Below are 12488 nucleotides of genomic sequence, written 5' to 3'. Positions count from 1 at the left end.
TCATTAAAAAAAGAAACAAATGTTGTTATCATATATATGCCCATCGACTTTTAAGGGAACAAGAAATCCAACAAAATTTTTAAATTTAACAACTTTATTATCTATAAAACTATGTTAGATCTCACGCATTAACATGCAATTTACAACTAGTTGATAAAAGCAAGCTAGCAAAAATGGTGGCTGATATGTGCATATCGATTAAAGTAGGAAACTCTGATTATTTGGAGAAACATCCAGAGCACAGAATATCATTTTCCCAAAATTTTTACATTATTGGAGTTACTTTTGCGGCTGGTATTGGTGGCCTTCTATTTGGTTATGATACTGGTACAGTATACATATATGCGTATTGTCTACCATTTCATTAATTACAAAAAAAGAAAGAAATGATATAGCATATATTTTGTTTTCATTTGTAGGTGTGATATCTGGCGCTCTATTGTACATAAAAGATGATTTTGAAGTTGTAAAGAACAGTAGTTTTCTTCAGGTAAAAAAGAGAGTGTCTTTTTGTTCATTCTCTTTTAATTTGGTAGCTTGTAATTGTGACCATATAGTTATATGAAACGCAATATGTTCTTGTAGGAGAATTGGTAGGTGGTACGTAATACATCACATTTAAAATTTTTAATGGGAAAAGTATGTATATATATATATATATATAGCATTCGACAACAAAGATAAATTGTGAATTCACGTAACTATGACTATGACACATTAGGACTAGAGTAGAGTGCCATTTTGCAGCAATTATATGTTCTCATTTTGTTATGTTTGCAGGAACTAATAGTTGCCATGGCCTTAATTGGTGCAATTTTCGGCGCCGCCATTGGTGGTTACATTAATGATTCTTTAGGGCGTAAGGCTGCCACTATTGTGGCAGATATTTGTTTCGCAGTAGGATCACTCTTGATCGCCGTCGCACCAAATCCCACTCTTATCATAGTTGGCCGGTTTTTTGTTGGCCTAGGTGTAGGTTTCGCCTCTGTTACTGCTCCTATGTATATTGCAGAAGTATCACCGTTTGAAATAAGAGGTGGATTAGTTAGTGTCAATTGTCTTATGATCACAACTGGCCAATTTCTTTCCTTTGTCATCAATTATGGTTTGACTAGAGTAAGCATACCCAACTCTTTCGCTAACAATACCAATAGTAATAATTTTGTCTTCATCCATCTTGATTTTCTAAGAGCAAAATTATTTGTGCAGGTTCCTGGAACATGGCGTTGGATGCTTGGAATTGCAGGTACACCAGCTGTTATTCAGTTGGTTCTTATGGTCTTTCTTCCTGAGTCCCCCAGATGGCTATATTTGAAGGTAAATGATGATATAAAATCAATGATCATTCATGTGAAGTTCTCTTTATGCAAAAATTATAGGTAATATCTTTTAGATAATTTGATATGTTGAACTAAAATTAATGCTGGAAACCAATTTTTTTTAAACTAACATCAGCCAATTTTGTTATTTTGTTTATCTTAAATTCTAGATCCTAAAACTTAAATTATAAATATAAAATCTAAAGTTGACTAATGTTAGCTAACTAAAAATTAGTTTCCTGTACTTTTTTTCTTAACTAAATTATCATCTAATGATTATCAACTATTATTTTCATATGAAGACTACTTTATGTCATTAGTCACCTATAAAATTTGGGTAAAATAAATCCTTATATTGATTGTTTTGGTACAGTAATTAAAAGCTTAGTTACTTTTAACTTGCAGAATAGGAAGGAGGAGGCCACCAATGTTCTTTCTAGGACATACCCATCTCCTCGGTTGGAGGACGAAATAGATATTCTTGAAGCTCACATGGAGCAAGAACAAAAGGATAAGGTCAAAGTTAAATACAGTGATGTATTTAAGTTGAAAGAAATCAGAGTTGCGTTCATATGTGGCGCTGGACTTCAAGCATTCCAACAACTTACCGGTATTAGTGTTATAATGTACTATAGCCCAACAATCATTCAATTGGCTGGCTTCAAATCAAACGAATCGGCTTTGTTCTTATCCCTCATTGTTTCTGCAATTAATGCCGGTGGCACAATTATTGGCATTTACCTTATTGACATTGTAGGGCGAAAGAAGCTTACACTTAGTAGCTTAATAGGTGTGGTTGGATCGTTAATCCTACTCTCTGCTTCATGTTATGTTAAAGGACATGGCAACCCGAGTTTAGTTTATGGATGGCTTGCTGTTGCGGGTTTGGCTTTGTATATTATATTCTTTGCACCTGGAATGGGTCCTGTTCCTTGGGCTGTGAACACAGAGATATACCCTGAAGAGTTTAGAGGAATATGTGGTGGCATGTCTGCAACAATTAATTGGGTTGGTAGTGTCATCATGTCTATTAGCTTCCTTTCTTTTGTGGATGCTATTGGGCTTGGTGAGAGTTTTATGATTCTTTTGGCTATTGCTTGTGTTGCGATAATTTTTGTGATTTTCTATATGCCAGAGACAAAAGGATTGACTTTTGAAGAAGTTTCAAATATTTGGAAAGAGAAAGCCTATGGAAAAGATAAAAACATAGAGAGCATGGTTGAGACAGCAAGTACATGATCAACAACTTTTTCCAATACATTTAAGACTTGTGAAAGCACGAAAAGTCATAAAATTAGGGTTTGAACATGAAATGAAGAAGAACAAAAAATAAAAGGAGAAGAAATGAAAGATGCAATATATATGTGCATGCGCATGTGTCTGTGTCCTTATTGGTAGCTTTGGCCAAAGAGTTCAAAACACCATCCATGTGGTTGGCTATATAGTTGATCAGGATCATGTCTTCTTCCATGGTCCATGGCCCTTTTCTCACTTCCAAATCTTGAGACATGTTGAGAGAGTGAGAGAGATTTCGGAGGGGGTGTTAAGGGAGAAGACTCTAGTGACGTGTGTGACAAGCAATGTAGAGTTAGTTTGCATTACAGAGTTAGTTAGATGAAGTGATAATTTGTTATAGGATCAGTTGAGTGTTAGTTATTGATGTGTTTCTCTATCTTTCACTCTTAGTGTGTAAATAAGTGAGGAAGCTTCATATGTAAATTAATACATTCTTCCAACATCAATTCAATTTAATATTTAGTTCATTCTCTTAGCTTTCTTTCTAGTTTTCATACTCTCAACTTGGCAACATAGTGTTCATCAACTTGCTTAATGTGCTTCTAGATCCTAGTCCTCAAGTAGTTCTTGATCTCGTTTCTAGTTCCTCCCAGTATATACTTGGCTATTTTCGACCATGTACAGTCATTATGATTTGATTAATTTATTATGGACAAAAAATGTCATTTTATTACATTAGAATGAAGTCAAATCTTATCCAAAAATATTTGATTGATAAATTTTACAAAGATATAAAATAAATAGTTTAATTTTGATGTACTGATATTATATAACATTTAATTTTATATAGTCATATAATCAAATCTGTTAATTTGGATAACTATTCACATCCTCAATGTAAAAAGTAAGTATTTTTACTAACGTCGTATTATGTTACTGTACACATATGTAAAACTACTTTATTAAGAACGAAGGCTATGATAGTTATACAATGTTAACAATATTTAAAAATTGGTGTTAAAATTAAAATAATATTTTTAATATTAATAAATATTTTTAATTTGAAAAAATATTATATTGCAAAAATATAAAAATGTGTTACTTTAAATACTATATATTTATATATACCAACCTTGCTATATATAAAAAATGAAAAATTATATTTTTTTAAATTATCTTCCATATTTTTGTAATCAATCTCTAAATTAAAAATATTAAGTTTATATATTTATGATACTAAAATTGTTTAACACCACTGATATATATATATATATATATATATATATATATGATTAAAAAATATTAAGTTTATATATTTATGATACTAAAATTGTTTATCACCACTGATATATATATTTGTTAAAGACAATTATACCCTTGAAATTTCTAAAAACGCAACAAATCTGCCCAACCGTGAAGTAAGCCCTTCTCCATTAAATGGAGGTTGGTGATGTGGCAGACAGGATTCCAACGTGGCATCCTCATAAGGCCTTCCGTCCCGTTTCAGGTTTACCCTTAATTCATGAAACCCTAATTGTCCATTTCCTAGTAAATGACCAGGCTAACCTTAAATGAAACACTCCATTTAACTATGACCATTTTGGATGCGGGAAACTGAAGAGTTTCTTAGTGTTGGTCTATGTTTCTCTTCATCTCGTGTGTCTCTGCGTCTTGAAATTATTAACATCATTTGCAATCTCACGTTTGGCATTGATACTAGGTGAAGAAATCTCTATTGAACAACGAAGGTTTTGGTAAGCATTCATTGTTTTCGTTCTTCTTGTTATCAGTTCGTTGGGGTTTGCATATTGTTGGTGATGAAGTGAAAATTTTTTCTGATGGATGTCTTGATGTGTTGATTTATCTGATTGTTACTTATTTGATGTTTTTTGTTAGATGGCAACTCATATCACGTTTGTATATCACCATCGGAGTTGGTTAGAGAAGGATGCAGATGGTGTGGTGAGGTGTAACGATGGTTTAGTGAGTGTCATTGACAGGGTGCATGTTGATACATGTAATCTGTTCCTTGTTGAGGGTTTGTTTCTGGATTTAGGTTATACTAGGTATAATGAAGTGTATTGGTTGGAGCTGGGGATGGATTTAGCTAACGGGCTACGGGTGCTGAGAAGGGATGCCGATGTGGTTAAGTTGTGTGATTCCGCACTGAAGAATAAAAACAGGGTCCACTTGTATTTTGAGCATCCTGTTGACGTTGATCCAGAGTTAGTTGGAATGATGTTGTATTCATAGGTTGGGCACAACTCCAGAACCTGTCCTGATAAGAAGTCTCATGTGGCATCTGAGGAAGATGCAAACGCACAGCAAGCACCTCAAGCAGGTCAGCCAGATGGAGGACATGTTCAGCCAGCAACTCAACAAAATTTGCCACATATGGATTTAGAGGACATGTCAGACTCCGAGCAAGAGAGGTTTTGGGAGGAGACCATGGATGCAGTTGAACAAGAGCTCACACAAGGCCATCCACATTCTGAAGCTAATGAAGAGGTAGTACATATATCAATCAATACTGAGGCAGTAACTTGACAAGTGGAACTTAGAGTTTTTTTTTGTAGGCCAATCTCAACATATCCGATTCAACAAGTTAGTCTGCTGGAAGGAGAGCTCCTAGGACCAACCTTGGGAGGAGAGCAACCAGATCTAGCAAAGGTCCTGCATTAACTCCTAAAACTCCCTCCAATACTGCTGCTGCCGCTGTTGCTTCTTCTAGCAGGGAAGGAATCAGGGTAAAGATGCCTATTATGAGGCCCCCATCAGCTCCAAGTCCAGCAGCCACTACAAGGCCCACAACTCCAAGTCCAACAGCCACTCCAAGGCCCAACCCACCATTTAGGCCCCCACAAATACGGCCCGTTGGACCTACTTCAACTGTTGTCCTTGGTTTAGGAGTTGCAAACACCACAAGGATTCTCGTAGTGTCAAATGAAACCATGAATGGAGCTAGTAAAGCAACAACTTATAGGTTCTCTAAGTTCATGCCAAATTTGTCTGGTTGAAGGAGACTTGGATTTGTGATTAGTTCTTCTTTTGGGTTATAAGTTGAAGTTTAGTTGCAATACTGTTTCTACTTTTTGAGTTATAAAAATAATGACACCCAGTGTTCTTCGTCTGCCCAGCACAAAAGCCATTCATCAAGCTCAACTCTCAATAGGGAATGGGGACAGATTCACCAGAAAATTCATACATACCTTCCACATAGGACACCTGAAAAACCATCTCCCTGGGTTTCTTCTCGTCTTCGACTTCAACGCCACCACCTGAAGACGGCAAAAGCATGTCCCGTCATATGGCTTGCTCCCGTGTTCGTCGAGCCCTTCAGAGTTACTATTTTCCACTGACTGTGTCCTTCGATTGTTATTGGATATGCCTCTGCTTCCACCATGCATGATAGTAATTAGGGTTTATGTCTATGATGAATTGGGAAAAACATTCTCTCACATTCCATATAAAGGAGAAACGGGACAGAACGCCTTATTTTTTATATGATGTCATATTGTACAAGGATAGTTGAAATCAATGTTAGAATAAATACATAAATGATCTCTTCTACTAAGACTAATTTTTTAATTACATGACACAAATATAAAAGATGAGATCCACCTCTTCATCTCTCACTTTTTAGACAAATCAGATACAATTATACAAATTCTTTAAGAACCAAATAAATTTTCTACATAAATATGTGTCAAGAGAGTGTCTACTACTAGTGTGTGGGGTTGAGAGAAAACTAGTTAGTTAACACATGTGCAATGATTTCTTGAAAAAGAAGGTATGAATTGAATTTAAAATGTACTAATTTAATCCTACTCTCTGCTTCATGTCATGTTAGAGGACATGGCAACCCGAGTTTAGTTTATGGATGGCTTGCTGTTGCGGGTTTGGCTTTGTATATTATATTCTTTGCACCTGAAATGGGTCTTGTTCCTTGGGTTGTGAACACTGAGATATACCTTGAAGAGTTTCGAGGAATATGTGGTGGCATGTCTACAACAATTGTCATCATGTCTATTAACTTCCTTTCTTTTGTGGATGCGATTGGGCTTGGTGAGTTTTATGATTCTTTTGGCTGTTGCTTGTGTTGCAATAGTTTTTGTGATTTTCTGCATGCCAAAGACAAAAGGGTTGACTTTTGAAGAAGTTTCAAATATTTGGAAGGAGAAAGCTTATGAAAAAAATAACATAGAGAGAATAGTTGAGCAAGCAAGTACATGATCAACAACTTTTTCCAATACGCCTAAAACTTGTGAAAGCACGAAAAGTCATAAAGCTAGGGTTTGAACATGAAATGAAGAAGAATAAAAAATAAAAGGAGAAGAAATGAAAAATGCAATATATATGTACGTGCACATGTGTCAGCGTGCTTACTGGCAGCTTTGGCCAAAGAAAAGGGGGAAACGTTAATGGAGAAGACAGTGATGAGTGGTGACATGTGTGATATGCAATAGAGTTAGTTAGATGAAGTGAGAATATGTTATAGGATCAATTGAGTGTTAGCTATTGATGTGTTATCCTTCATTCTTAGTGTGTAGATAAGTGAGCTAGCTTCAAGTGTAAACTAATTCATTCCACTATCAATTCAATTTCATATTCTAAGTTCATTCTATTAACTTTCTCTTTGGTTTTAATCTCTTTCAATACCTTTACATGATATCAGAGTTGGTCATGATCAATCATGGCCTTAACTCTCATCATCATCATTATCGTTGCTAAGAACACCTTGGTTCCTCTACTGATAAGCAATAGTATTTTTTAACGATAAAATAAAAGGTTATGCCACAATGATGAAATTGAATATTTTCAGCACATGAAGAATGCATGTAAATAGACTTGTATTTAGACGTGTGTTATCAGGGACGGATTGAGGTTCAAAGGAGGAGGACACTTGCCCTCACTAAGTTTAAAAAAAAAAGTAATAGTTTTATACAAATATATATTATTGTCCCCAGTATAATTATATTTTTACCTCCACAAAAAATTATAAAATTTTATTTTGAGATTTATATTAATTTTTTATTAAATTTAACATGTAACAATATTTATTTTGTTAAATTTGATTTAATATCAAAATTAAAATTAATTAAATAAATTAGCTCAATAAAAATTAATGAATAATGATAATATAATTTTTGAAATTAATAAACTAATTAATTATCAAACTAAATATTAGTTTTCTAAATATAAGTAAAACTACTAGTATTTTTTGTCTTCAAAAGTTAGTTGAGATAAAAATAAATATCTATTTTTAATTAATAATTTTATTTTAAAATTATATAATATTTTTTTAATCTTAACTCTGAAATAAGTTTGCTTGTAACAACTATTTTGGGTGAAACAGTGTTTTATGTCATAAATATTGTAACAAATAAATTTTTTAATTGAATGGGTGGTAATTAATATTTTAAAATTGTAATGAATAATAGAACAATTGTTTACAAATATGAAAGTTAATTTTGATATATTAAAATATGTATATTTTTTACATAGTCATTTCATCACATTTTTTCTTTTAGATAAATATTTATATGATGAATGTAAAAGGTAGTTTTTTTACATTATAATACATAATTGAATGGATTCATAAAATCTTTAATTTGACAATATATTAAAATTAAATTAAAAATATATAAAAATATTTAATTATTTTAAAAAGAAAGAGAGAAAATTTATTGTAAATTAAGTTTTTATTATTTTATAGCAACATATCTGAAGGTTGTAGAAGGCTTAGAGAAGGGGAGTTGAATCTATGCCTTTCTTTTTGTTACTGAAATAACCTCTTTTTAAATGAACTTGCAATTTTGATTCTGTTTGAACTCAGCAGCGAAAATTTATGAGACAATTTCGTTTTGTCTCATGAATATCAGAAAACAGAACAGAGCAGAGAAGAGAAAAGCTAACACCACCATGTATCCTGGTTCGGTTGCCTTGTGCTATGCAACCTACGTCTAGTCTCCACCACAACAGTGGTGGAATTTCCACTATAGTTAAAGTATTACATACACCAATTCCACAGGATTGACACAATCCTTTCACACTCAAGTTCTAACCTAACTTGACATTGGCTATGCTAATACCCAGGGGCGGAGCTAGACCAACTATTTAAGGGGGGTGGTGTTTAATAATTTACTAAAAATATTTTATATTACTATTTCTATTGATAAAATAAAAAAAAAATATATAATCTCAATCAAAGTAAGACAATAATATATAAAAGTTACCATTTACAGTTTTGTATCATGAAAATGCTATTCGACGTTTTTTTCTATTTTCAAAATCATCTATAATTAAATTTGTGTCGAAAATAGTTGCTAATTCTTTTTCTATATAGATGACCAAATTGTCTGCAAGAAATTCATCAGCCATCTTGCTTCTGAGTCTTGTCTTAACAATTTTCATTGCTGAAAAAGCTCTTTCTGTTGTTGCTGTAGACATTGGTAAAGTCAAAACAAGACGTATTAATCTATCAAACATGTGATAAGTTCTTGATTTTCCCGTTTCTTGCAACTTCTTGCATAATTCAGAAAGTGTACCAATGCCTTTCAAATGATTTGGTATATCATGCTGATAATGTTGCAACTGAGATTTCAAAATATTAAACTCATTAGAAGAAAAGTCAAGGGGATAAAACTTTTCTGCTAACTTGCTAATTTCTTCAATATTAAATGATTTGAAATTGTCTTTAGGATTCATAGCACAACTCAAAGTCAAAAGCTCTATTGTTTGCTCATTAAATCTACTATTCAACTATTGTATTGGAGTAGTAATAGTAGAAGCATCTTCATTCTCTTGATCTTTTCTTTTAAAAAATGTACCAATGGTTTTGAACTTACTCATAATTCAAATGGCCAAATAAGTTCCTATAATTAAAAATATATTTAGCAAAAAGTGTAAATTACAATCTAGATCTTTATAAAATATAAAAATTATATTTCAATTCAAAATAAGATATTAAAATTCAGAACAATAATACTAATATTGTAGTATAAATAATATAACCTTGTAATTAAATAGTTAACTAATAAAAAACTAAATATACAAACTAACATATAATAACAAAAACTTAATTAACAAATAATAATAAATTAAGTAAATAACTAAATATATTAAAAAATATAAAAAAATTAGATAAGACTAACAAAAAAATAATAATAGAAAAGTCAATAGTTCAATAATTTTTTTAAAATAAAAAAGAATAAAAATAGAACATTTTTTGAGAAACAGTAGTGAAGAATCACTTGTTGAATTAATATCTTTTTTCTTAATCTACAAAAAAAAGAGAGTCAAAGAGGTAACAGATAAGAAGATTAAAGAGATAAAGAAAAAGAAGAATAAGAAAAGTAAAAAATTGTTACCTGCAAAGTGAAAGTAAAAAGTGTAGGAACAAAAAGAGGGATTGGAAAAATATGCGAACAAAGAGGAAGGGGGGCTGGGAGGCTGGCAAATAAAAAAAAGGGGTGGAAATTGGGAATTGGGAAATGGGCTATTAGGAAGGGGGCTAGGTGGCTGGCAAATAAAAAAAAGAGTGGGAATTGGGAAATGGGCTATTGGGCTATTTTTTTATGAATTAAAGGGGGGGGGGGGGGGGCTGGGAAAGTAATACGAAAAAAAAGGGAGGCGGACTGGGAAATAAAAACAGGAGGGGGCTAGACTTTTTTTTAAATGAAAATTAAAATTTTGGGGGGGGGGGGGCATTGCCCCCTTTAATAGTATGTACCTCCGCCCCTGGTAGGCAAGTTGAGTTGAATTGGTGCTTACCTGGTCTATATCTTGCTAACAGAGTTTAGCTCATGATGGTTGGAGGTAACTAAAAATCTTCTAATGCAATCGAATGCAGACGTGAAGACCCAATTCTTCACAATTTCTTCTCTAGTCCGTGTGAAAAGAGAGAAATAGCTAGATTTTTTAGCACTCTAGCATTTAAGAGAGCTACATCAAGAATTGATACGGATGTCTTGCGGTTTTCCATCATGAGTTTTTTGCATCTAATGTTGCTTTTCTCTTTTTGTTATCTCTATTTCTTTCATCTATTGATAAGTCTCTTGGGAGTCCTTCAATTTTTTTTTCAATCCCTCTAATGTGAACATATGTTTCTAAATTTTTTTAAAATAAATATTTTCATTAGGAATATACATTAATTTGAGGGTATTTACAGATTTTCATCAAGTGCCTTATCTCATTTACAGTGTAAACAAGATAAGTTTGCTATATCTCGTTTACACTGTAAACGAGATAAGGCACGAACACATGGTAATGTATCACGTTTACAAACGTGATATGATACGAGCCTTATCTCGTTTACACTGTAAACGAGATAAGTCCAGAGAGCGACTATAAATGGAAGTCGTTCACAGTGTTTCAGACTCTATATTTCTCTCACATTTTCCTCTTTCTTGCACTATTTTCTTGATATTTATTAGTTCCTCGGACATTATGGCATGCCCGGATGCACGGGACTTTGACATCAACTGCCTCAACGCTAGTTAGCACATTGCGGGAGCCATCGACTTTGAGGTTAGTGTTATCTTTATTGTTTAAATTAATAAGTCTATGCGATTTTATTTCGAAAACTTTTATAGAGTTAGTGTTTTAACAAATGAGTAGGCTGGATGATATTGAGGTAACACAGCTTAGGTTAGTTGGCAAGTTAGTAACATGAGTTAGGTGTATAATTTACTCATAGTGAAAGTTAGATAAGTAATTACTTTGATTTGATTAGTTAATTAAATTTTTTCACATACCGTGTTAGGGAGACAACTCTGCAATGCTTGGAGCAATCACGACACCTCATTGTACAACTCCTCCCAATCACCATATATTTAGGCAATTGCCTTTTGTTTTACCATCCAAACCTTCTAGTATGACGGCTTGAAGTGATAGCTCTGTCTCACTATTCTCTATAGAACAGGAATGGTCACTGATGGATTGGACTGTATGAGTGGCAGGTTGATTTTGCATATGAGATTGCCGTCCAACTGTCGGTGATCCTGTGACATGGTGGGGCCAGACACGTGTGTGGTCCGCCGAATTTATGCACCTTCCTAACCATTTTAAAAACAGTCGAATTAAAATCTAAACAAAATAAGAACGATGAAGAACACAATGAATTAAAATATAATAACACTCACCAATATATGAAATTCTGTCGGAGGGCGACATGGAGACTCCAAGGACAACCATCTGTAAATTGCCGGCAATGTATCTGATACTTGAATTGATCCGACTCGACTATTCGATACTCGGCACTTCTTCGGATGTTGTAATTCATCACGCCTTGCAGCACTGCCTCTTGGCTTCTGAATCTATGACCAACCTGAAACTCCACACCACCATCGGTGTTGTAATCGTCGGCCCCCATATTCAAAAACGAAGTTTCCTCGTGCATTGCATCCAAATCTAATGTATGGTAGTAGCTGGGTACAGATGATAACTCTGGAATTGGACGTGGAACAGGCAAAAGGTATTGAACTGATCCATCAACAGGAGTCTCAGGTATGAACTCATTGTCGTCGTCGTCGTCGTCAGAGGAACCACTTTCGTGGCTATCGGCAATGTACTCTTCGTCGGATTCCCCATCCTCAACGTCCATGTCCTGCACTGGACTAGCACAGTGCAACGGTCGTGGTGTGAGCGGAGGGTCATCCAGTACGAAATTTGAGCCGCCAGCACCACCACCACCAGCATCACGAACTTACGCAGAAAGCTCCATCACTTGTTCAACTATAATTCTGCCAAGCACGTCAAACAAGCCGCACATGCTTGCTCATCACCATCGAGCCAGAATAGACGAAACTGAAATACACCATTCCCCATTGGTGCTAGCATCATAAACCCAACTCTACCAACCTCTTTTCTCTCACCACCACCGACGTGCGTTAATATCATACTCTTTAACTCAAACAACGAATTTGCTCTTCG

The 12488-nt window shown here is 34.0% G+C and overlaps 1 protein-coding gene across 1 annotated transcript; it reads left to right on the top strand.

Annotated features, from left to right (window-relative positions):
* The first annotated feature begins 185 nt into the window (after positions 1-185).
* LOC148562914 (inositol transporter 1-like) lies at positions 186-5102 on the top strand. Its single transcript, XM_088491061.1, has 8 exons — positions 186-327; positions 420-490; positions 781-1116; positions 1210-1317; positions 1725-2550; positions 4346-4365; positions 4452-4700; positions 4809-5102. Exons 1-8 carry the CDS (start codon positions 186-188, stop codon positions 5100-5102), a joined length of 2046 nt encoding a protein of 681 aa, XP_088347187.1.
* Positions 5103-12488: the final 7386 nt, after the last annotated feature.

Source organism: Arachis ipaensis, chromosome B6 (assembly GCF_059453495.1).
Source record: "Arachis ipaensis isolate K30076 ecotype BB chromosome B6, ASM5945349v1, whole genome shotgun sequence".
Taxonomy (NCBI): domain Eukaryota; kingdom Viridiplantae; phylum Streptophyta; class Magnoliopsida; order Fabales; family Fabaceae; genus Arachis; species Arachis ipaensis.
The sequence above is the reverse complement of the archived record's forward strand: the minus strand, read 5'-3'. Positions and strand labels throughout refer to the sequence as shown.

What these genes read in the sequence shown, in the direction of transcription:
- LOC148562914 (XM_088491061.1), top strand. Translation starts at nt 186, where the DNA reads ATGTGCATATCGATTAAAGTAGGAAACTCTGATTATTTGGAGAAACAT. An exon ending in GAGCATGGTTGAGACAGCAA is followed by an intron (nt 2,551 to 4,345) that starts GTACATGATCAA and finishes TCTTGTTATCAG; the next exon opens with TTCGTTGGGGTTTGCATATT. An exon ending in TGAGAAGGGATGCCGATGTG is followed by an intron (nt 4,701 to 4,808) that starts GTTAAGTTGTGT and finishes TTGTATTCATAG; the next exon opens with GTTGGGCACAACTCCAGAAC.